General features: G+C 51.6%; 1 protein-coding gene across 1 annotated transcript in view; it reads right to left on the bottom strand.

The window, feature by feature from the left end:
• LOC114496469 (homeobox protein cut-like 1) overlaps window positions 1–25,901 on the bottom strand; it is a 345,941-nt gene that overhangs the window by 49,649 nt on the left and 270,391 nt on the right. The window contains 8 exon segments of the mRNA XM_028511916.2: window positions 576–579; window positions 1,358–1,459; window positions 2,761–2,826; window positions 3,916–4,584; window positions 5,590–5,686; window positions 6,449–6,497; window positions 10,241–10,299; window positions 19,138–19,326. Coding sequence (XP_028367717.1) covers window positions 576–579; window positions 1,358–1,459; window positions 2,761–2,826; window positions 3,916–4,584; window positions 5,590–5,686; window positions 6,449–6,497; window positions 10,241–10,299; window positions 19,138–19,326 — 1,235 coding nt within the window.

The following is a 25,901-nucleotide window of genomic DNA, read 5'->3' as shown; positions in this document are numbered from 1 at the left end:
GGACCCGACTTTACTGGTTAACAGGAAGCCTCCCTTGGCCAGCCCACGTGACTCCCACAGCCTCCTCAGGGGGCAAGCAGCACCCGCACTCTGCAGCAGAAACCGCACCTGGGAGGGGAGAGGCGAGCCCTGGAGCGACACCTGGAGGTGGGCCTCTCCACTCCCAACTTGGGGTGTCTGCTACCCTGCCAAGCTTTCTGTTTGTTCAGCAGGCCAGAGTTGAGGGCTTAAACTTCAACTCTGGCCTTGAGGGTGAGAACCACGCCAAAATGAAGGCTCCATTCATTGCCAGGTGAGACCCCACAAAGAGTCATTCCCAACCCCCGGGTCTCTGGAAGGAGGCAGATGGCAACAGAGGGAAAGTGCTGGGATGAGAGTTGGGAGATCAGGGTCCCCTTTAGGGTACACCAGTTAGTGAGTTTGGGCAAATTATTCTAATTTTCAGCACATGAACCAGGGATAACAGGATAACAAATCTATCATCCAGGGTTGTGGTGAGGAACTAGTTTGAAGAGCTAGTTTAAGGAAGGGAGGTGAAAATGCCCAGCCCAGGCCTGCCCCACAGCAGCAAGCACTGAGCTCACCCACTGAACAAGCCACATGGGAGCCGGCAGCCTGGGGAGAGGATCCAGTGGCCAAGGCGGTGGCCCACCCTCAGCTGTCATAGCTCCCTAAGGGCAGGGGTGGCAGGAGCACTGTGGCTGGCTTCACAGAGGGGCTCTGCAGAGCAGGGCTTCCCGGGCACAGGGCAGGTGTGTGCGGAACCCTGGGAAGAGGACTTGGGCATGCGGTTTCCTCTCCAGTAGGTCTGAGCTGAGTCTACGGCGTGGCGCAAAGCTTAACCACAGAATCGCCAAAATGTGGGAGTTCTCCCCTCTTAGAGGAGGCAGCTCTCAGAGAGCTTCGGGGCCGACTCCCGAGGCGGATGAACCACAGATGTGCACACCTATCCTTCAAAACTTCCCGCTCCTCCATAGCAACACTCGTTCCATAAAGCAACTATTAAGAATTTATTCTTTTTCAGTAGTGTTTGGTTGGGTATATATCCAAATAACAAAAGGCTATATTGCATTTAAAGAAGAAATTTGATTCAAACTACCAGTTAATGTAAGTCAGGAACACCCTAGGCCATGGATGTATTCATGAGTCAGTGGTGGAGAATGACATCACAGAAAGAATGGTAACTCTTAGCAAAACGCATGTTACACAGACCAGTCCCCTCTGCACTTGCTTAAATGCTGGAAAATGTACATTCTATTCTTTTTAAAATAAAAAGTTAACTACTGCTGATCCAAACACCCATGACAACATTCTAATTAAGCCCGGGAAGCAGCGGTCGAAGGAGCGGAACCCGTACCAGTTTTCTGCACCTGCAGCTCCCGTTTGGCTTGCTCCAGGATGGACTTGATCGCTTCGTCGGACCCGGTCTCTGAGGCTCGGATCCGGGTGGTGATGTTACCTGCAAGGAGAAGCCACACCAATGACATCACACCCACATCTTGGGCAGAAAACAGCGCTGCACGAAGAGGTCACTCTGATAGATAAATAGCTCTCACCAGAGTGAAGGCGGTGACAGGGAGGAGGCAGGCGCGGCCTCCCATTACCTGTACCTGCTGTGCGTGCAACTTCACAGCAGGTACCGTGACCCCGCGCAGGAAGGGCTTCCTGCGGAATCTGCCTGCCACTAGATGCTACTCGGCCAGTGGGACGAGCTCTCACATTCACCCAAGCTGGACACCCACAGGTTGGGACCAGGGAGAGCAAATCATTTAATCTGGCATAAAAAAAAGATGAAGGAAAAAAGCGCAATGGTTTTCACAAGTCATTTAAAAGCAACTCCAACAACTGCTTTGGCGTGGGGCTATGTTCAAGGGTCTATACGTGTGTTTGAGGCTGGCATCTCAAAAGGGAAAGTGGGAAAGAAGGGTTGAGGCTGGTTACCTGTCAATCATTTGGATGTACAAGGTGAAGAGACTGAAGGCTTAACTTAAAATTTTCAATCTGTTATCATGTATTGTCTTTTAAAAATTTATGAACGAGAAGAGAAATCCCTAAAGGATGAGAATTCAGTCTTTTGGTCACATGGTGATGCTTTGCAGAGTAGCCACAAGTACAGATGCACTGAAGCTACTATGGCCCGGGGGCTGGCCCCAGTTCTTTTTGGAAGCCGTCCACATTTTAATCCTTCACTGCCTTACTAAAATAGGAACCGCCGCACCAAACCGTTTAAAACCCACACGCCACTGGGACCAGGCCCCATTAAAGACGCAGCTCTAGGGAGTGCAGCCGGGGCTGGCGGGCTGGGGCCCATAGGATGCTGACTGTGATGGGCATCTGTCCACTTCGCAGCACCTTCCACGCATTTCAGAGTTAAAAAAAAGTACAAGGAAGCAGCAGTATCTCATCGGACTCAGTCACCTGATTTTTCTCAGAGTAGCAACTGTTATTCTCTCGCCTGCTCCTGAGAAAAGGGGACAGGCACAACTGGAATCTACAGAGGCTGGGACTCAGACTCGGGCACTATTTCTTAGTGGTGGAGCCCACTTCTCACCGCTTCTGCACTCAGTACAGTGCAAGCAGCTCGGGAGGAAGAGGCCTTGCGTACTTGAACCCGTGCTTTGTTTTATACTTACTAGCTCTGTTTTTCCATCAGGTTCCAGGCCAGAATCACACTGCAATGTTTTAACCCAAATACACAGCTAAGGACATGCTGCTTCCTAGGTTACTAACTGCAAAGAAAAACACCTGCCTGCGACATACCTTCAGACCCATTTCTTCGTTTCGGTACTTCCTGAAATAGTCTGTTCAGGCTCTGGCCTGGATTCTCTGTTGAAAAACAAGTGTGGTAAGAACAAAACAATCAGGGGGATGGTGGTGTTGACGATATGGGCTGCGTGACATGAAATCTGAGCCACCTGTCACTACTGAGAGGGCTCAGGGCTTCCTGTGCAACTTGGGAGCTACTGGAAGGTTCTGAGAGGCCCTTCCCTGGCTGACTGGCCTCAGAGGCCGTGGCTCTGCTGCAAAAGGTGATCAGACAGACCTGCGGCCTGCGGCACCAACGCCACCAGGGGCAAACAGAGGGAGCCCTGCCACTAAGCAAATCGCCCACCAGCCCCCGGGACAAAGCTCACATTAATCATCCAAAGACAGTCAATTTCAGTTAACATTGCCATAAAAAGCTCGATGTGCTTTGTGCAAATTGATGTTGTTCAACCGTCTCCCTTCTGTTTGTTTTGAGGCTGCACTTCAAGGTTTTCCACATGCGCCTGACAAGATTGCCTTTCCCTATCACTGCTGATTTGGCAGAATGATCCCCTGCCGTCAGGGAGGGAAGGAACTCTTTCAATTAGGGGCCACGCTGACTTTTTACCTTTTTATGGAGGGTGGGGTAGGAAGGGTGTTTTAACAAAACTTTCATGTTCTGAGCTCAAGGCAGGTATGTTTTGCTTACAATGCTAAACACATTACTAGCGGAACATAAGCACTGGGAGGGAGCTGACCACGGGACACACTGCCCCCCCAGGGAACCAGCCCCATGCGAGGACCGACTCCGGTGCTGCTGCTGCTCTAGGGCTGGACGGCACCTAGGGACTCCTCCTCACGTGGGGGCCAGGGCCAGTCAGACCACTGGACGCTAAACATGACAGGATATTGTACGTAATGGAGTTCCCTCAATGCACAGTACTGAGATACTGAGTTCACTATGTGTGAGGTGCTGAGCGGGTTTCAGAGGCCGGACTTCCCAAATCTAACAGCTTTTGCGCATGCCAGTTGACCCTTGAACTCTGGAAATGGTAGAACCGAAGAGAACTTTACCTGACGTGATGCGCACATGTTTCATCGCACACAGACACGCACACACAACCCAGTGACGGGCTGACAGTCTGGCACCAACCCATGAGAGTCTCTCACCTCTTTGTCTGCCTTGGATGCTGCGAAGAGCCAAGATGTTCTGCTCATCCGAGAGGAACTGCTTCATCTTGTGAAAAGGCTCCTTGCCACGAACAGTCAGTTTATTCCATGGCTTGGGCCGGGCCAGGATCTCGCTCACAGACCCTTGAGACAGTCCCAAGACATAATGTCCGAAAATGCGCTGTCCGATATTGTGCTTGATCAACTGCTCTTTCACCTGCCGGGCGATTTCTGCAGTGTCTATCTCCTCGCCCTCGGAGGCACTCCCAGCACTTTCTGACTGGCTGGGAGACGGGGCCATGCCATTTACATCTGGGCTTTGTTGTAATGGGCTTTGGGATGATATGGAGTTTGTGCTGTATGGACCTGTTGAAAAAATCATGCTTGTGCTTCCTGCTTCCTGCATGGCCTTGGAGTAGAAGGACTGCATTAGCTGTCGTTGGAGGAGAGAGTTTAGTGCAAATTTTCCCGTAGAAGCCAGGGGTAGGCTGGGGCTTGCCAGGGATGAGCTGAAAAAGTCTTGAGTTAACCCCGCTGGTGAGAACTGGTGTGTACCATTAGTATTGGAAGCCTGCTCCCCCGTGTTGCGGGGCAACTGAGGAGGGGGCGCCGGCAAAGGTCCAGGACGCCGACTCTCAGGCTGGTCTTTCCCTTTTCTCCTGGCTGACCCTACAAGGAAGGGCAAACATAATGCATTATGGGGGATTCAAAAGGGAAAAAAAACCAAGACCAAAATGCAAAGTTTGCCCCACAAAAGGGAAAAAAAGTGCAGATTTTACAAGGGCCAATGAGGAGTGTTGGTTTGTTTTTCAATTGAATTTTTAAATCAGCCAAACGAGGCCCCCCGGAAACAAGCAACATGCATTTCATGTTTGCACCTTTCTTGTACGTTGCAGCCTGGAGAGTCCCCTTGACATAGATTCAAACTCCTAAAGTGACAAGGAGCTGGTACCACACACAGTAAAGAGTTGACAAGTCGCAGGCCTCTGATCAGGCCTCTGGCATTCGAGCTATTACCAGGAGGGCCCCACCTGAGGAGCAGCAAACACTGACATTTTGGGACCAACGGATTCTCTCACACCACTTGCTCTGAGGCGAATGCACTGCACCGAGTCCACTCGATCGAAGGCACGCACATTTTAAGAATGAAATATCATCGGAGCCCGAGACACTTTTAAACGGTTTACCAGCTGCCAAAACCAGAAGCAGTCAGTGACGCCACCACTTTGGGATGAGCAAAGAAAGGCTAAGGATGGGGGAGGCGTTCCCAAGGAAAACCTGACAAAGGAAGAAAAGCTCCACTGAGCCTGGAAGGGCAGGGCCAACCCTGGCAGCAGCCCCCGAACACACCACGAGAGAGAGGCCGCACAACTAGGAAAAGATCAGAAAGCCAACATCCTCCGAATGTCCCTCCTGCCACCTCCTGCAACACTGGCTCTGACTGACCGTCGCAGACACTCCGCAGCCACAGCTCTCACCGTGACCGTCTTTAAGCAGGTGGGGAGGGAGGGAGAGGAGCAGTGAGGACGAGGAGGAGACCAAACACTTATTAGTCAAGGTTCTCATCAACCGGTAATGTTCCCGTCATGCATCGGCCCAGACTCACGGTTCACTTTCCTCTTCCTCGACCCCTGGAAGGGGCCGAGCACGGCACGCGAGACCCTGTCAACCTACCACTCAGGTCGCTGTTGGAGATGCGCAGTGCGGCGTTCTCGGACTGCAGCGAGCGGTTCTTCTCCAGCAGCAGCACCTCCAGGGGCTTGGACGCGTCCTAGACGAGGTGGAGTGGGGCTCACTTCGGGTGGCCGCGCTCCCGCGCCCCAGGCCCCCAGACCTTGCAGCCCCGCTCCTACGGCTTCCCGCCCGACCCTCTACCCTACTCTGGCCCGTTCTAGACTCGGACTTCCCTGGAGAGGCTGGACACGTGTGGACACACGCGTGGGAACCCTTTCCAAGAGAATTCATTTCAGTTGAAGTAATTTTTCTTCTTTTAGACAATTATTCTCTCTTCTGTCTCCTAATTCAAACTGTCTAAACCTAAGCCTCATCTGGCGACAGGACTGGCTGCAGAGCCGTACACCTGTCAGAAAACCACTGGAAAGGAGCCGGCCACACAGAGTTCCGGGCACCAGGGGCAGGACTCCGTTACAGGACTTAAACTTTAACTGGCTACCAGGTTACCATGTGCCACTATCACCTGGTCCGCAGGTAATACAGGTTCCTAAGCTGGCACTTTTGGGGCTGATCTTCAATACAATCTGAAGTAGTTTTTATTCAGGTTCAAGTTGGCAAGTACCAGCTTACATCACAACTTCATTTAAATTGAGTTACCAGTTTGGAAAACACTGACTTTCCTTTCTAAGTAAAGATAAGTTGCGTTAACTTGGTCAAATGTTCTTGAGGAGTGGCCGGTCAGCTGTGGGAGAGCAGTCTCAGAAACGCAGAGGTGGTGACAGACGCTCACCCGGGGACAGACAAGGACCGTGGCCGTGCCGACGCCCCCACACGCCCACAGTGAAGTGAGACCATGTACCTGTGTCCCAGCTCCTTCGGATGGTGCGAACTCCATGGACTTCAGAATGCTGTGAAGAGCAAGACAGGGCGGTTATCTCCTACTCGTACCTTTGGTAGCGGCCCTTCTAATAAGCACCAGCATCACCACTTCCCGCTCTCCAGGAACGGAGGATCTGACAACTTTAACAACTTCCCTGGCAGCATTATCATCTGATAATGTCTCTAGAATAACTATTCAACTAGCAGTTGGCCAGCAAAAGTTTCTTGCCCGGCATGTAAATCACTCCATATGGAATCACACCAGGTCTGCTCAGAGTATAATTTTAAAGTTGAACGCAGACATAACATTGATGCAAGTGGAATGTATTTGTAAAGCTTAGTGAGAAGGAAAGAGCTGATACAAGAAGCCAACCTCAGAGAGAAACCTCAGCACCCCAGGGCCGCCACCCCATATGCTCAACTGGGAGCTGGTACCAGGGACGGGGAAATGGGCAAAGAGCACGCCCCCACGGCTGGATGGCTCAAAAGCTGGCACAGACCGTTCTACCGCCCCGGGGCGGGGAAGGGGCACCCTTGCATAGGTGTGGGAGAGCAGGGTTATTCCTCCTTTGTTCTCCTTATCATTGAAATCACATCAGTCTCTGGCCTGTCTCAACACGTCCGAGAGCTGAGTGAGTCCAGGTACCCAGAGCTGATGCTTCTGGTGCTCCTTTAGCATGTGCACTGCTGTCTTTCTGTGAGCTGTTGGGGAGGAGAGGGTGAGTCCACGTGGGTGGCCCCTCACACACACGGAGGGAAGGTGGGAAAGAGCACGATATGCATCCCAGGCAGGGGCTACCCCAGTTCCCCCAGCACTCCTGACGCCACGACTTTAGCCTCTGCTCTCTCTAAGCTCCATGGGAGTGTCACCAGGAGAGCACGCTACATAAAAATACCCAAGGCCCCGGGAGACCTCTTTCTGCCATGGCCACCACAAGGTCCGGTTCGGTGAGCAGCTGACTGCTCGCAGTTTCTCTGTGGTTGTACCTGTTCAGTGACCTTCGTCATGTAAACCAACAAAACAGAACAAAGAGGGGCTAGTGGGAGTAAACCGTGTACTGGGTTGGCCAAAAAGTTTTATTTTTTTTCCATATGATGTCCCTACTAGTGCTTAGTTTCTGTCAACTTCATTTGAAACAATTTTGTTAGACTATATTGTGACAGCTGTCATATTAGTGTGCATTAAAAAAGACTTATCAAAATTGGTTTATTTTTGTGCAACCATTTTAATGCTGAAGATGGAAGAAGATATGCAACATTTTTGGCACATTATGCTTTATTATTTTAAGAAAAGGTAAAAAAGCCACTGAAATGCAAAAAAAAATTTTGCAGTGTATATAGGTGCTGTGACTGATCGAACGTGTCAAAAGTGGTTTGTGAAGTCTCTTGGTACTGTTGACATTTTGGCCAGATAATTCTCTACTGTGGGGCTGTCTGATGCATTGGAAGGTGTTCAGCCGCACCCCTGGCCTCTGCCCACTAGAAGCCAATAGTGGGAGATGGCCGACATGCTGAAAATATCCAAATCAATAAAGTTATTGGTGAAAATAAAAAAAAAGTGTCTTTTATTTTATGGGAAAAACCTAAATGGACTTTTTGGCCAACTCAACAATTTTATTTCACAGCAGGCTGTGGGGAATACTAAAAGGACTAGGCCCCGTCACAGCAGGCAGAAGCCCGGGGCTTGTCCTTTCTCGGTGACCTCCACACTGCTCACCACCACATTCTGTCTGCGAGTTTCTTTAGCTCGTGTAAGAGAAAACGGAGTCTTGGAGTTTATACTAAAAGCATCAGGTCTTTTCATTTGGTCAGCAGATGTTTACCAACAACCCGTTGTGTGCCTGGCACTGGAGAATCAGAGCCACTCGGCTCCTCATCCTCGAGAACATCTCGGGCTCTTTGAGAGCAGACCCAGTCCAGAGAGCACGGGGAGGAGGAACCCTGCGGGGGCCCTGGGACAGACCTGACTGGTCTGCAGACAGGGTCTGTGTGTTGAGCAGTTAGATTCTGAGGCGGGCCTTGAAGGCGCAGGATGCTTTACAGACCATGGGGGATGGGGTCCCAGGACAGAGATGGGAGCACGTGTCTGAAAAAGCATTTTATCGCTAACAAGGGGGAGGCCAAGGTCACATTTTAGCAGAAAAGCCACAGAGTGGGGTGGCTTTCAGATGCTGATGTGGTGGTGGGGGCTGGGGTGTGCAGATGAAAGGAAAGGGCAGCAGGAAGGCGGGAAGGGTGCTCTGGGAGGAGGGCGGAGCCAGCGAGGCAGGCCCACAGCTGGGAGGACCAGACCGGGGCGTGCTGCAGGCTCGAACCCAGGAGCCTTGGGAGTGGAGGCCAGCTCGGAGTGGAGGTGTGCGGCTGCTCTCAGCGTGGGGATGGAGGGGAGCTTGGGTGGAGGCCCAAGGTCCTCTGATTCCACACTAGGAGATGGCACACACTTTCTTTCTTTTGAGGGGGGACAAAGAGGGAAAGGGAAGAAAACTGTGACACAGAGGCAGGTACAGAAGGTCCACCAGGTAAAAAAAAAATAGGGCTTGGAGAAGCTGGAGCTGTAGAGAGGGTAAGGGGCCGTCCAAGAAGGTCTGGCAGAGGCTGGATGTGGGCAGGGGGGGGTGAGAGTGGGCAGGACTGGGCCTGGAGGCACCTCATCAGGGAGGCTGGGGGGTCATGACTGAGGGAAGGCCCTGGACATGGTGGCAAGAACGTCCAAGAGGCCTTCTAACGGGCTTTTCTAGCAAACCCAAGGGAACGGAATTGAGAATATGAAGAACAGCATGGTGAGTTGGTTGGTGTATGCTTACTTTAAAAGGGGACAGCAGCAGTAATTTCGAGGCAAAGGGGAAAGACACGGTATGTCTGTCTCCTCTGTGGGCAGAGCACCAGGATGGCTGCTGGGGGGTCAGGGCTCGGGTGGGGACAGAGGAGGCTGCTGGGGGCGTAGAGGGATCCCCTGGGGCAGCACGGCGCCTACAAGAAGCAGGGGAAAGAAAAGCCTGCAGGGACCTGGTCAGCACACCAGTGGCTTCCTTGCAGGATTTGATAACCTGGCCATGGAAGTGGGGGGCAGCCGGAGGAGACTGTGAGGCCAGGCTGGAGGATGAGGGGGTCGTGTGCTCTACAGGGGGCTGCCCAAGAGCTCCAGGCTAGGGGAAGAGGTCATGAACTTGGAGGGTGCTAGAACTGGGGGACAGGTTAGGGGCCAGAGCCTGGGAGCTGCAGGAGGGCCGAGGGCAGGCTCTGGGGAAGGAATCTGAGGCAGGAGGGCCAGGCCGGGTGGTGGGGCCTGAGAGGGAATGTCTGAGCCTGAGCATGTAAATCAGCACCGAAGGGACAACGCGCTTTCGGATGCTGCTTCTCAGGTTGGGAGAAGAAAGCGCTAGAGTCTCTTGGTGCCCGGGGAGGCGTGAGGCCAGGTGCACTCTTTCACCGGGAAAATGTTTCCCTGCTCTGCTCTGCTTCTGCTTGGGGGAATTTATGGATGAAAAACAAGCTTGTATTTCGTAATTTCTAAAATGGTGATGTCTGCCCTGATTCTGTGCACACTGGAGTAATTAAATGTATAGTTCCATAAAAAGTCCAAAGGACCCAGGCACAGGCCTACGTGTGAACACCCGCAGCGCTGGGCAGCCTGGACCCGCCCCGTGGGGCAGCGTCTGCAGAGGCCGAGACCCAGGACTGGGGCTGCTCCCTCGCTGCCACGGCATTTCTTAGCATACGTCCCCAGTGAGCTCTGGCTTGTGGGTGGCTGAGCAGACATCTCCACACTTACTTTAGTTCTTTCTTCACTTCTTCATAGTCAGCCTGTCCTTTGAGTTTTTCTTCCAGTTGCTGAAAACAGAGAGGGGTTTCATTAGTTGCTGTGACTGAAATAGGTCAATAGACTCTGCTATGAACTGAGTGTTGATATCCTCCTCTCCCCTTCCCGGTACTGCGTGTGTTGAGATCCCGACTCCCTCTGTGATGATATCCAGACACGGGGCCTTTGGGGTGGTTTGCTCATGAGGGTGGGGCCCTCAGGAGTGGGAGCAGTGCCCTCAGAGAGGTCCCAGGGAGCTCCCTTGCCTATTAGATTCTGCCCTGGGAAGATAGAGCGAGAAGAACAGTCAGGAAGGGAGCTCTCGCCAGACACCAAGCTTGCTAGTCCCTTGATCCTGGACTTCCCAGCCTCCTGAACTGTGAGAAATGAGTGTTTCCTGTAAGTGCTCCAGTCTATAGAATCCTGTTACTGCAGCCTGAATGCACTAAACAGACTCCACTGACTACATTCCCTGTAAATCGTCCGGTGGTCACTCTCTGCTCTGCTGTGAACATGCCTGTCAGCGGGCACAGACATTCTCTCTCTCTCTCTCTCTCTCTCACACACACACACACACACACACACACACACACACAGCAATATAAGGCTGCAAGATAAAATTTGGAAAACACCGAGGAAAAGGCCATTTTGTAGGAATACCATGAAATGGCAAACAGAATGAAGAGAAGCTCTCCCAGTATTCTGAACAGAGTATGTTTGGCTCGCTGATGCATATGCTCATTTGCCGACACCTTTGGTGGAACTCTGCAAACGGAAGCTGTGGGCACCTCTGTCGTTGAGATGCTTGTCAGACGGGCACCAGGAAAAAGCACTGGTAGGGATCTTAGGGGCGGAGGCCTATTCAGCTGGGTAGTGTGTGGTTTCCCCGACAGTTCTGCGTCCTGTGGGGAGGGCCCTGTGACGGGGCCAGGGGGGTCGCAGAAGAGCACAGGGACCCCCGATGGCCCTTCAGAGGAAAGGTAGGGACCCTGGCCCAGGGGCCCGAGGGGCGACAGACAGCACACTTCCCAGACTGGTGGTGCCCTGACACGCTCCAGGGAGGCCTGTGTGCCCTCTTGCGTGGATGTGCGGATTCGGGGAACTGGTTCTGCAGGAGCTCCGCAGGCCGGCTTGCTGGGAAGGGCCTTCGGCACGGGCTAGTCAGCAGAAGCGCTCCCTGTCACAAAGGTGTTTGGACCAGTTTGCCTTTTTCCTCCCACAGAGGGAGCTCTGTGGGGGGAAATAAGGCAGCTTAATACAAAACACGAAGACCCAGCCTGCTGGAGGGTGGGGGGGTTTCTAACGATTTAGCTGTTTTCAAGCCTGGAGTGAACAAATTCCAGTGCCTGAATCAGAGCCCCTTCCCATCCACAGGGCTTCCAGTTGCCATCTGCTCGACCGGCCACAACGACAACCACAGTTCAAAGCCAACTGGGGACGTTCTAGAGCCGAGGGAGCAGCTGCTCCTCTGGCCAGCAGCCTGGACATTTACCTGAATCCCACCCTGTTCGCTGTTTCAAGGATTCAGCTGTTCTGTAAATAAAATTCATTTAGTCCATCTTTTCTATTGCGTTTCCTGGCAGTTTTGTGTATTTTCCATCGTGTAAAATTGCGCTGTCCTAGTTCCTTTTTAGGACCTCTTGCCAATGTTATGTATTATAATGGTTTCTGAGCCACAATCAAACAGGGGGTAGCATGCACTCATTTCCCGACAAAAGATTCTCAGAAGGTGCTCATGAAAAAGTGATTATTTCATTCTTCTCCCTATAGTGGAATAGCAGGAAGCACTAATGCGCCAGCCTTCCCTAACAAAAGATTATCCACCGCTGCTGGGACACAGAAACACCTTTCCGATTGAGGAATTCACTGATGCTGGACACGAAACACACATAAAACTTGCTCATGTTCAGAGATCAGGAGAAAGGAAGAAAGGCAGTGAGAGGAGGAAATATGGGGCACTTCAGAACTCAGCATGGCATTGAACCTGGAGTCAATTCTGTCCCTTATAAGCTGTGTAACTTTGGACATGTTAATGAACTTGTCATCTGTAAAACGTGATAGTAGCAATTACCTTAAAGGGCTGAGCTACAGGGCACAAGGCAAGGACATGGTGCAGATGTTGGCACCGTGAGGCCTTGGATGCGGGACCATTATCACTGCCAAGTCCCAGTTCCTCTCCCTGAGAGCACAGCTGTAGGCCTTTTCTGCAGACCTGAGACGGGCCCTGATCAGAAGGCTTTAGGACCGGAGCCTGTGATTTGGCTGCATGGGAGTATGCACAAGGAACTAAATAGCTTCCACTGGAATTTCTGCCACCTACTTGGGGGTGGCTTAATTAAGAACCCAAGACCGTGCCTGTAAATCTCTAACGATGTCTATGGCTTGTTGGGGGAACAAATGGATGGAGGTCTGACCAAGCTTGTCCCGACCTGAGAACCTTGAGCCCGTCCCCACAGAAGTCCCTGCAGAGCGCCACGAAGCAGAAGGCGCGGGGCCGAGCACTGGCTCTGATGCTGAGAATGCCCATCACGGCACAAGACCAAGCACCCTCAGGTTGGTTCTTTGACCCGAAACTCCTTGCTGAGTACTCGGAAAGTCTACTTTCGAAGACTCAGTCTGGAAAGGGCAACAGATGCTCCTGTCTGTCATTCTTGCTGGAGAAAGACTCTTCTCTCAGATTTTGCTCACACTCATCGGGTGGGCTCCATTCTATGCTTGGTTCTGCATCCTGCTGTCTTACTTAATTGTTGCAACACCCTGCAGAGGCAAACTGTCTGCACAAAGACAGAAAAACAATCACTGAGTTCTACGATCAGATCTGCTGGCAGCACTTCCAGGAGGAAGTGAAAGGCTTGTGTGCAGAGGTCAGGCCAGTGCCTGCTGCGCTCTGCGCTCTGCGCCTGGCCGGTGGGGCGGAGCCACGTAGAGGCAGGGACACCTACAAGACACTTCACTTCTCTAAGCCTCAGTGTGCCCATCTATAAATGGGGGTAGTGCTGCATACAGTACAGCGCTTTTATGTGAAATAATGCCTATTAAGTGCTTAGTGCGGCGCTCGGCACATGGCAGAGCACTCTGTGAGGGAGGTTATTAGTGTTACTCTGGTTATTATTACTTTGTCCTTGGTGGGTGATCCTGAATATGACTGAACTGTTTCTGGGGAGACTCAGCGGTTCTGAATCCAGGGCCTGTTTATGAAGCTCTTCACATCCCAATTTGTCATCTCCCAGTGTCCCCACTGTCCTGTGGCAGGTCCACGGAGAAGGAACACAGGTACTGGGGAAAATTCTGATTGTTAAATGCTGATGGCAGGAAAAGGCAGCCCCAGATTCTGTGCCACGAATGCAGAATTTGGGAACCAGATTATCCGCCTGGAAAGGTACTTATCAAAGAACACACGTGGGCTTGACACCGACACGTGAGACACAGCCAAATGTTGGAGACAGGCTGTTGGCCCAGCTCCGGCCTGAGTGTGACCTCCATGCTCCTCATATGAAAAAGGGGTGGGTTTTCAAACAATGGCGGTGAGGAAATGTGGGTCAAGCAAACGCAGGCTGCCAAATGCCCCTCAAACATGACTGTTTTATAATACAGGCCCCATACATTCAATAATATAGAGAGTACGCATGCAGTTCCAGGTCTTAGTAGCTGCTCATCAAATCTTTTTTGAATTGCTATAAGAGTTATCTATATGAAGTTCTTAAAATCCTGGCTAAGAGTCAAACGATAAGGACATTTAATTTAAAATGCAAAGTATCTTGGGGTGAGGCAAATTAGGCACTGTGTTTATAAAAGATGTCTGTCTCGTCAAGTTGTAACATAGGGCTTTCTGTATCTAGGGATACCAAATTCAGGGACCTCTGGCATGGGAGACTAACGCAGAGACCCTTGGAAAGGCATCGTTCCCCAGGTATCACAGCGAGGGCGGCAATACTTCTCTGCAATAAAGCAAACTCTGGGCCAGAGAGGTGACTGTTCCAGTGTGTACACGGCTCTACCTTTCTCCTCCAGGGGTCAGAACCAGGCTCTTGCCAGTGCTGTCTGAAGACTGACAGCTCAGGTGTCGGTGTGTGACCCCTGATCCTCACCTGGGGCCCTGTGCTAAGGGGCCCCCATTCAGAGCAGAGCAAGTGTGACTGGGTTCCCTGGTCCAGGGGAGGGCACTGAGGCACAGCCCCTCGAGTTGGTACAGCCTTTGTGGGGTCCAAGACTGGGCAGTGTGCACCTGACCTGGGGTCCCACTCCAGTTCCCAGTTTCTTGGTGAGAGGAAGCAGGTATGTAAATATTGAATCTACTGATGCTGCGCAAGGGGGAGAAGCCCAGAGAAGGCTGGGCGCGAGCTGTGTGCACATGGACGCTGAGAACTCGAGACAAAGGCCAGAAGACTGCAGGGCCAGGTAGGGGGTTGGTGGGGAGAGTGGTGGTTAGGTTGGAGGGCTTGCTGCAGGCTGGAGAAGTGTGCCTCTGAACAGAAGAGGAGCCCCTGTAGGCAACCCTGTCACAGGTCACCTCTCACTCCTACGAGCTGTGATCTAGGTGTGAGCCAGGCACAGGGCAGATGGGAGCCAACTACTTCTCATGGAATGGTGTCACCACAAACCAGGGGGGTCCTGGTCCAATATAGGCCACCTGGACAAGGTAAGTCACGCTCAGCTGCGGGTGCTGCAAGCTGGGACTGTGCTAGTGAAACATCTGGGCCTGCTCTCCAAGCAGCCAGAGGCACCAGTGTTTCTCCAAGATGACGCATCATAGATTCCCGCAAGTAATCAGCTCCCTGAATGAATCTCCAGTAACACCTGCTGGTTTACAGCGCTTTCACAGGAGCCCACCTGTGACCTGCAGCCTTCCCTCAACTCCAGCACAGCCCTCGAGGCCTGCAGCACCGGGCCCCCTGATTTTGTCGACTGCTTCCCAGGGGCCCCTCCCTGGGGCCTTGCCACTGCTCCCTGAGTGTGGCCACCTTCGCCCTGGGAGGCTTGGCTCTGGGAGGTTCGGCCCAGGGCTCCTCTGCTTCCGAGACGCTGATCTAGGACTCACTCATGCCACCCAGGGTAGTTTCCCCAGTGTTGGGTGGGTGCTGGCCTCTCCTAATCTCATTGACCTTCTCCACAAGGCAGTGGCCATCACCACGCCTGCTTGCCCCGCAAGTGTCAAATGAGATGTGGAGGTTAGAGCTTTATACACTGAGACGTCAATAAGATGCTTGTTAAAACATTACCGAGGGCAGCCTCTGTGCGGAGTAAACACACTGCTTGGTGAGGAGACTTACGTAACCAAAGAGGCAGCGCCCAGAATTAAAGGCACTGAGCGACTCTAGAGAAGCAGTGATCATCTGTCCCACCCTCCTGAGGGACACACCATGCTCTGTGGTGGGTCGAGAGGACCTGTTAGCTTCTCAGGAGGTGCGGTGAGGGGTGCAGAGGGTTGGGGAGCCACGCACAGTTTGGAGACAGTCTTGCAGGTAATTCCAATACACCTGCCAACAAATGTGATTTCTCCCTATGGGAGGTTGGCATCCTTTTAGCTAACTTTTCTTATAAGTATCATTTTAAATTGAAGCTTTTGGTAGTATTGCTTTCTGTGCTACACTGAGCATAGTGCAGGTGACTGCTTAATTATACTGCCTCTGTTTTAAAGTGTCCCAACAGAAGACTACAGAATAGAGTTATCAGAAAAGCAGCCTTATAACAGCAGTTGGGTTCTTCATTAATTACGAATATGGAATTATCGCCTACAAGTGGCACTGTGCTTGAGCACGTGTCAGGATGGGCAGAAAGGAACATCTCCCACTTCTGAGTCGGTTTGCATGTCTCTTCAAAGGTCAGGACACACTACTGCGTGTGGAGAGTGAGGGGTTCACGGTGAACTCGGCTCGATGAAGTGGAACACAGGGAGGGAAAGGCTGGAAAACACCCAACTGTCAATTTATTCTAAAAAAATTATGAATCAGTTGTTTAAGGGAAGGGAAGAAATATCAATCACAAAGAGACAGAGTTTCGAGGTGCTAGAGAAGGCGACCAATGAGCCCCCAGGTCCACTCCCCTGCAGAGTGCCCCACCACAGTGTGCTGGCGGGGGAACCCCTGCACGCTCCGCCCTCTCAATAATTTCAAGATTCTCGTGAGACCCACCTCCCACACCCCACGGGTGACTGTCATTAGCATTTGTCTCCGAGACTACTGCTAATGTTCCTGCAAAGCAGCCGAAGTTCCAAGATGGTGAGGGAGCGAGAAGCTGCAGCATCCTCAAACAGATCCTCATTTGAGCCCTGAGCAGAACGTCCCAGAGTCTCTGCCGCTGGCCGACGTGGTCCAAGAAGGAGAGGGCTGGGGGCAAGGTGAGGAAGGGTGGGGGAGGGAGGAGCAGGAGGAGAGGGGAGGCCCTGGGAAGTGCAGGTACGGCTCGCTGCTTCTTCCGTGTGGCCACCACCACTGGGTCAGAGAGCCAGTTGCAAAAGCATCAGGCTGTCAATTTGACAGGTCTCATTCATAAAATATTTTCCTAATAATTGTATCGCTGCTTAGTTTAGACATGAGACTATAAATTATACACATTAGGGGGGAAAAAGCCCTGGGAAGGTATCTCATTCAATTAACCTTATTCCTTTGGGGAAGGCTAATGCCTTCTGTGTGTGGGTTCGATACTGGGGAGAGCTCCACTCCTGGTGACGAGGGGTTAAGATAATTAAAATCAGAGAAGTCTTGTTACTAGAGGATATGTTTTGATTATTAGATCAGATGAAGATAAGGGAGCAATAATTTTGGAAGAAGTATTGCTGAATTGTTTCATTAACTGCACAGTATTAAAGAATTCCCCCAAGATACGGATAAAGAACATTAATTTGTGAAAACTGCGTTTCATTTTTTGTGAAGGCAAACATTAAAACCTTAACTGATTTAGAAGAAATTGCTCTATAATAAAAAATGTAAGGTCTACAGCCTCCCTCTCACGTAGTCAAATGCAGAATGCATTTGAGTCAAACCCTTTAATGGTAACAGAGGAGAGGAAGGCGAATTATCTAATAATAATGCCAATGCTGGGGTCAGAAACGGCTGTAACATGAGAAAATTAGATTTAATCTAGAAATAAAAAATGAGCCCTGGTGCTCTCTGGGTAGGCTGATGAGAGAAAAAGACACACTGAAGAAACAAACGCCGTGGCTGATGACAAAGGTGACCAGGTCTCCACCAGCTCCCCACGGTCGCAGGACCGTCTTCCCCAGGGGCCCTGCACCGGGCAGCAGGGGAGACCCGCCCCAAGGGGGCAAAGGGGAAACCGGTGAGGGAGAGCCGCGGTCCGCCAGTGCCAGCGAGGGCAGGCCTGTGGGGACCTTGCTGAGGTCTGGGTCAGACACGTGGTCATATGTTGAGCAGAAAAATTTCAATGAAAAAAAAAATCAAAATGAACCTAACTACATTCTAGAATTGTTTTATATAAGAAAAAGGTGCCCCAACATTTTTATAACTAATCTCAATCCACCTTATTTAGTGTACAGTGACTACACTTGGCAGGCAGTCAGTCAGCCAGTCACTCACGTACGTACACACTCTACAGATGGGCGCTGAGTCCGGGCAGGAGACCCAAGTGGGCTTGGCTCAGGCTGGGGAGGGAAGGCAGGGCATCGCTCTGGCCTGTGAGCAGGGACCCTGAGCCTTTGCTGGTCCTGTATCTTCAAGGTCAAATAAGATGCTATGAGAAGGCCCTTCTGGCTCTGACATGCTAAGAGGGTCCCAGGACTATCTTCAAATTATACTAGTAACTTCAACAGACTGAAAATACATTAGATAATATATACATATATTTTAACATAATGAAAAAGGTTTCAGGTTCTGCATTTGGGATATAAGGTTATGAGAAACCCCAGGAGGATCTAGCTTTTGGCTGGGCTGTTGTGGTTCCCTCTGGGAGGAAAGAGACCAGCTGTGAGCTTTCGAGCTGCCTGTGGCACGGCTCAGGCCCGAGGGGCCAAAAGTGGTCCTGCAGCTCAAGAGTGTGGCCCACAGGGTCTGTAGTGCCTCTGGCTTTCATTTCATTAGGGCACAAGGAGAGCCCGAATTTCAGTGTGCTGGGTCTTCCCACGGGCAGCCTCCTCTAATGGCATGTTTATGCAGACAGCCCGTGGACTTGACAATCACGCTAGCCCAAGAAGCACACAGAATCTCCAGGTCCACTCCGTCAGCCCCAGCTCCCAGGTGGTGAAGCAGAGCCGTGGGTGGGCGGGCAGGCGGGCACTGAGATGGGGATTTCCACCAAGTGCTGAGTGCAAACAACGGTCGGTCAAGAGGGAGGCGCTGCCAGGCTGGAGCTGGCAGAGGAGGTTCAGAGTCTGTCTCCTTTCCCTGGGCTCCAGGGCTCTATTCCGCAGAGGTTCAATGCTGACATATGGACAATTCTAGATGTGGTGCCCTCTAAAAAAGAACTCTGACAGAGCTTATTCACCCATGCTTCTGACTGAGGTGCCCAGGGGAGCCTTGTGCCTGTTCCACTGTTCTCGCTGGATGCAAAAACTGTTGTTGATGGCTGGTGCTCAGGCTGAGAAATATCCAAGCAGTCATTTTTGTTTTTAAAGGAGATAGAATTTTAACCATTATCTTTACAGACCACAAAAATGAGAATACCTTGTGGAAGGGCCAAGGCAGGGCCAAGGAGGCAGCTTCTGAGATAAGGCCTCTGCCATGGTTACTACGCCCATCAGGCGTCCCAGATGCTGGAGGGCAGAAGCAACCCACTGAAGAGCTCAGGGCGTCAGTGGGGAGCCAGACCGCCGTGCAGAACCCGGGCTCCCTCCGGGGCCGCATGCGGAGGAAGACAAAGGGTGTGCGTGTGTACATCCACCCTCCCTTGCCCACTGGCCCCCAGGGTGCCCTTACTTTGAGTGTGCTGTTCTTGGCACTCAGCTGCTGCTCGAGCTGGGAAATCTGGCTGGCTGAGTTCTCCCGCAGCTTGGTGAGGCTGGCCTGGAGTCTCTGCACGTCCTCCACCAGCTGGGCGATTTCCCGCTCTTTGGCGGCCAACTCAACTTCCAGGCTGGAGCGGGTCAGCACCTCTATGGCCTGCTCCTAGGAAGGAGAAAGGAAATGACAAAACTGCACCAGCTTCAGGCAGGTGCTCAGGGTTAGGTGTGTGGTCAACCGTGGCCCAAACCAGCAGATGGGAGGATGTGACGGTGAGCTCACGGTCAGACATTACTTCCTGCCTCTGCTTGGATGGGACCAGCTGACTGCCCTCCCCACACCACCATTCCACCGGCAGTGAGCCGCCACCATGATCTGTCCATTCAACAAGCATTTATGAGTACCGGGCACACAGCAGGGGACAAAAGGGTGGAAGTCCCTTTCTTCACAGGGCTTCAGGTCAGTGGGATGGGTGGGTGGGTGAGATGCACTACTGCATTTATTAGCAGCGTAAAGTGTGTTGGGTGGTGATAAGCACCAGAGAAAAGCTGAAGCAAGAAGGGGTCATGGGGTCGGACTTGAGAGGCGACTAGGGTTTTTAATAAGATGGTCAGGAAAAGCCTCATGAGACGGTGATATCCGAGCAGAGATCTGAGGGAGGCGACAGAAAGGGCCCGGCTGGTGGCTGGGGGATGAGTGCCTCAGCCAGGGGACCAGCCAACGGGAAGGCTCTGGAAGGTTCCAAAGTGTTCCAGTCTTTTCCCACCAGATGGGATTTAATGTCCTTTCGGTTCATCACTAAACTACTTAGGTGCTATGTTATCTGACAAATTGATTTTCAGAGTCAGCATTTAAAAAAGAGTTAAAAGATGTGGAAGATGCACATTTGGAGTCCCTCTGCTTAGAAATTCATATACTGACTGATACTTTTAAAAAACTTATCCCCTTCCCTAATTTGTTCATAGTGGAAAATAGGCAAAACAGGGAAAGGGTATTAAAAAAAAAAGAAAAAGTTACATCTGTAATTCTACTTCCCAAAGATTAAAGTAGCATCTAAAAAGAAGATTTTATTTATTTACTTTTAGAGAGAGGGGGAGGGAGGGAGAAAGAGGGAGAGAAACATCAGTGTGTGGTTGCCTCTCATGTGGCCCCCACTGGGGACCTGGCCAAAACCCAGGCATGTGCCCTGACTGGGAATTGAACCAGTGATCTTTCAGTTTGTGGGACAACGCCCACCCCACCGAGCCACACATCAGGGGTAAAGTTGTACTTTTTTTCAGGTTCTGAAAGTAGTAACGGCTCCTGAAAAAATTCTGAAAACTTTTCTCTGGGGCGGGTGCGTGTTTGGGTGTGACTGACGGGACCGGGGAGATGGAACTGCACAGGTGTCTCTGATGACAGACCCTGGGGTGGCTCACACTGCAGCCGCAGTGCCACCAGCCTCGCAGTCACTCGATTCCCGTCTTGGTCGTACCCGCACCAGCATGGACGATGCGAGCTACAGCCCCAGGTGGCCGAGGCAGCCATGCCCCTCCATGCACGATGTTCCTGTCACAGGCTTCCTCACATTTGGGGCCGTCAGTCGCTCAGACAGATCATTTTTCACATCTCCCTCCTAGGGAACTAAGGCCTCTACGTGCAAAGAAGTGACTCCTTTCTGTTTCCTTGATTTGTGTAATATCATAAAAGGAGATTTTCATTCTTCCTGCCTTCTGGAAGATCTGCACATGGCCCTGGGCTCCCCTGAGCACCTTCCTGCCAGCTTATTTAAAAGGCACACGCTGTCCAGACCAGTTTGGGTGAGAGCGCGCTCCAAGGACAGGTGCCAACTCACCACCGTTGCCATTGCACAGACAAGGACAGAAACTGAGAGTGTTTAGAAATGCTTACAGCAATTCACATTGACGTGACATTTTTACTGTCTTTTATAAAACCATTAGTATATGACTGATTGGAAGTTTAAAAATCACAACAAGACTGTCCTTTCCCATGGAGAGAATGAGAGGCACCGCCTTAGAGAACACTGGGTGGGTCAAGGTCAGGGGGCCCAAGACACGTCCTCCAGCAGCGCCAGGGGGCTAGTGCCTGAGACAACAGTGAGAGAAGCAGGAGGAGGTGCCCCCTGAGGAGGAGGCACGGGTACAGCGGGAAAAGGCTGCTGGGTCTCTCGTCCAGAGGAAGAGGGGCTCCAATTCCACAGGTGGACACAGCAGCTAGAAAGGGCAGGGAGCAGGGCACAAGGAGGCAGCGATGATGAGAGGCCAGCTCATGAAAGAAGAGGCATGTTGGGGACTGATGGTGAGCGCTCAGAAGGGTGGCCAGAGGTGCCTGCACTTGAGCTGCAGAGACATGGAGACTCAGAGGCAGTGGTATTCAGGGAAGGTGGTCTTACGGTGGACATAGGAGGAGCCGTGTTATCTAATTTAACTTGTTTATTAAGTTTCCAACCTGAGAGATGCAAGCCACACAAATGGTTTCAAGTGCTCTTAGGGAAAGAGTCTGTAAAACAAGCCCAAGTGCTCTTAGGGAAAGAGTCTGTAAAACAAGCCAAAAGGCGATCTGGGTTTTTTGTTTTGTTTTGCTTTAAAAAAAGATTTTATTTACTTATTTTTAGAGAGAAGGGAAGAGAAGGAGAAAGAGAGAGAGAAACATCAGTGTGTGGTTGCCTCTCGTGTGCCCCAAACTGGGGACTTGGCCTGCATCCCAGGCATGTGCCCTGACTGGGGATCGAACTGGCGACCCTTTGGTTCGCAGGCCCACACTCAGTCCACTGAGCCACACCAGTCAGGGCTGATCTGGGTTTTTAAACAGGCAAGTACAAGTTACTGTTATCAGGGACAAGTGGCTCAAATACCACAGGGCAGGGCAAAAGTGGTTTATGGTCGTATGTGAAACAGAGCTTAGTCTTGTATTATTATTTATTAATCATTGTAGTATTTGCCATGTGAAGAACTGTAAACCTACTTTAGCCCCATCCTGTATCTGCAAAAGCTGCAGCTTCCAGTGCTGTGGGCCCAGGATGAGAACCCAGGGGCAGGCAGTCCCAGAGGGCCGCTGGCTCCACTGCTGAGGCCCACTGTGGCCTGGCCACACATTGACCAAGGGACCTTGGGCACATCAACTAACTCAGGAAACTGGACCACAGATTCTTCACTTATAATGTGGCAAAAATCATCTGTGTTCTGCATAAACTAAATGAGATAGCACACCCCAAGGTAGTAAGGCCTTGGAAGTGAGATAGAAAAGATCACCCCACTCTAAGCCCAAATGCGGCTCACTCCCCTCTCACACAGGAAGGCACCCTCGTCCCGCCGTGAAGACACACGGGGAAACTGGGGGAGAAATGAGCAGGGGCCCCGGGAATGACTGACAGGCTGCAGGAGAGGGGGAGACCTGTGCCTGGGGGGTGGCCTGGGGCTTCTGTCTGAGGGCACAGCCAGAGAGGAGGTTGTATGACGGGGTGAACAGGTGCGAGAGGAGGGGCGGCCTTTACGGAGGAGGGGAGGTCGCTGTCCGGAGGAGGTGCTGTTGAGATAATTACCTGAGAGGCGAAGCAGCCATGGATTTACAGAGGGTCAGGACAGTGAGCGCCCTCTGGTCCACCCAGGCCTCCACTCAGCTGCACCTGAATCACCTGGGGGCTTTAGAACATGTGGGTCCCGGGCCCCACCCTGGAAACCATAGTTCAGAGGGTCAGGGCTCCCTGGTGATTTTGATGGCGTTCGGGGTCAGGGCCCTGGCTCTGACTATAGCCCCTAAAGAGAGGGGCTGGTTTCTTTTCACATGTGAACAGTGTGGAAGAGCCCCCCGGGGGCACCAGAACGAGGTCCGGAGTCTCCAGGCCCCAAGGCCTGTGAGGACGCCCTGCAGTCCTCGCGGGGGCTGGGGCTCTGATGGCCTGGGAGCCGGGAGAGGAAACCTGGAAATGCTTTGTTGGGTCTAAAAACATTGTATTAAAAAAAAAAGGAAGGGCTTGTGAAGATGACAGTGGTGGGGGTGTTTCCAAAGGGAAAGGTGGACGTAAAAGCGGAAGTTACTGAGTAGTCATCCATTAAGTTCTGTCCCTTTGAACCCATTCGCCGCCCCTCTCCCCCAACCTGCTCGCGTGAAACATCCCGATTGTATAACTGTCTAGTGAGTCCTCCTACTGAGATTAGAACATCCAGGCTGACATAAGCCAGATAATCATCTCTTTTATCCTGCAGCCATTTTCACATTAAATATGAATGAGATGCAGGATCGAGACTCTGTGAGGAAAGCCTAATTGTGAAATGATGGTGTGCCCAGGACCCCAGCCTGTGAGACAGACACGTGAAGTCAAGGCTGATCTTAGTTTTACTTCCTCCAGCAGGGGAAGCACGCGGTAGTGAGAACCTCAGCTTAACTCCCCTCCCTCACAGCCACCTCTACTCCTGCCAACTCCTAGCGGCCGAAGTAGGCAGGATCTATGTGGTGTATGCACCTGACAGGCTCACCTGAGAGGCAGACAGGTATCTTTTTCAAATGCCACTGCTTGTTTTGGTTCAAGAAGGTGGCCTGGTGTGGTACACCGGAGGCCGAACTAATGATACTTGTAATAATACCTGATGAGGGACCTGCACGTACCCTGTTTCATCTAATGCACACGGAGGCGGGATGACTGGATGTAGGGAGAAAAGTGGACTTTGGAATAGGACAAACTTAGGACAAATGCCAGCCTGATCATTTTCTAGCTTTGACAAATTCTTTAACTCCTCTGGGCCCCTCACTTCCCTTCTCTGTAAAATGAGGATACTAAACCCTGCCTCTAATGACCACGGTGTCATGAGGCAGAAACGAAGGAACACTGTAAAGCCCCAGCCCAGCCCTCACGCACAGCAGGCACTCTCTGAGGGGCAGCTCGCCTTCCAAAACCTGCGATTCCCGTAAGACACCCAGCAGATCGGTTTTGGCCTTTGCCAGATCTATGGAGTTTACTGTTTTTCTTTTGAGTGCTGCCAGCCAAGCCCAACAGCCATTCTCCTGCTGGCCCAGTTTCCTGCGCTTGCTCCCTGGCTGGCTGGAGCTGACGGACTGTGGGAACGCATCCCTGAGGGCCGCTGGCAGGGCCGCTCCTGGAAGGCGGAACCTGTGCCATGTAAACACTGCACTTAGCCGATGATGAAGTGTTTAAGCACCCCTAGGATCCACAACTTACTCTACCTGCAAAAACATTCATTTCTTTCTGAAATGTTTTGGTTGCCACAGTCCGGGATGGTGCCAGAAATCCTTTCAATTGAAGCATTTAGTTCAGGAGCCCTGTGTGGACATATGAGGATGGATGACTTTCTCCAGAGGACCAGCATCCACTACAAAGGCCAGGAGAAGCCGTACTCCCCCTCTGTCCTCCAGGGCCTCCTCCTGCCGAGACGCTGGGTCTAGTGCAGGTGTGCTGGGAGGGGGGACGCTGCACAGAGCCAAGGGGCCATTCCAGGTAAAAGGAAAACCAGCATGCTTGAAATATGAGGGATGCAATGGTTCTTAAATTGGAAAACTTTGCTCCATATCCCAAGATACTTAAATCATCTTTTACTTAATGTTAACATAAAGAAAGAAAACATTGTTACAAAGGGGTAAAGAAAAAAAACATTGTTAAAAGGGGTCCGGGCACCAAAAATTTGCTTTAGATTCATTCCTGAGGAATAATTTAGATTCAATTCCTACTGTAAGGGGGCAGAGGGCCTCTAGTCGAGTCCTGGCTTGGCCATGGGACTGAGCAGGTGCTCTGGAGCAAGGGGTTTGAACTCGTGGAGCTCCTGCTTCTTCATCGTACAAGGGAGTAACAAGGCCCGCTGGATAGGTGAGGTGGAACAACAGCTGCCAAACCGACACGTGAACAGACAACAGCAGCGAGCGTCCCTGGTCTGAAAGCGCGCTCTCCGAGAAGGGCCTGGCTCCTTCCCCTTGCCCTCCCAGTGTCCACTATGGGCCCTGGCACACGGTAAGAGCTCTGTGACTCTTGATATGTAACAAACACACAAGTACCTCTGCGTGCAATTCACTCATCACCACTGGCTGTCAGAGCTGAAGGGACCTCAGGATCACTTACTCCTCATGCTACACGCAAGAAAGCTGAGGCTAGAAGTTTTGCTGCCCTGATGTGTAAAACAAGTGTAAAATGGAGCTTAGCTTTCAAACCAGGGCTCCTGAACCAGGGATGATGATGCCAACCACAATAAGAGTAATTGCTAAGGTTTCCTGAGGGCTTATCATGTGTCAGGTCTTACTCTAAGTGCTGTGCTCAGATTTCTGAAGCCCTTGTAAAAACCCATTTAATGGATGATGAAACCGAGACTCGGGGAGATTAAGTGAATCGCCCAAAGTCAGAGCTGACAACCGCAGAGCAGGGGTCTGAGTCCAGGGGTGTGGTTCCAATACCTGGGTGTTAACTATATGCTGCTCCATACAACTGCACAGCATGGAAGGAAAGAGTCTGGAATCCGATAGTTCTAAACTGCCTCGGTCAAGCTGGAAAGTTCCAACTAAGAGCAACTTTAATTAATATCAGAAAAGCCAAGAGGCCAAAGGGCTGGAACATATGGCTCCAGAATGCCTACACTTCAGGCAAGACTCTGGCGATTACACAGACTCGGAGGGGAATGTTACCTTATTACCTCTTTGGCCTTCCAAGCTCAGCACAAAGTTCTTCTCACTCTGGAAAGACACATTCGGGAGAAGACCACACCTCCAATTTTCCCGTGTAATTCTGGTGAAGCTCCAGT

The sequence above is a fragment of the Phyllostomus discolor genome, chromosome 3 (genome assembly GCF_004126475.2).
Source record: "Phyllostomus discolor isolate MPI-MPIP mPhyDis1 chromosome 3, mPhyDis1.pri.v3, whole genome shotgun sequence".
NCBI classification, from domain to species: domain Eukaryota; kingdom Metazoa; phylum Chordata; class Mammalia; order Chiroptera; family Phyllostomidae; genus Phyllostomus; species Phyllostomus discolor.
The sequence above is the reverse complement of the archived record's forward strand: the minus strand, read 5'-3'. Positions and strand labels throughout refer to the sequence as shown.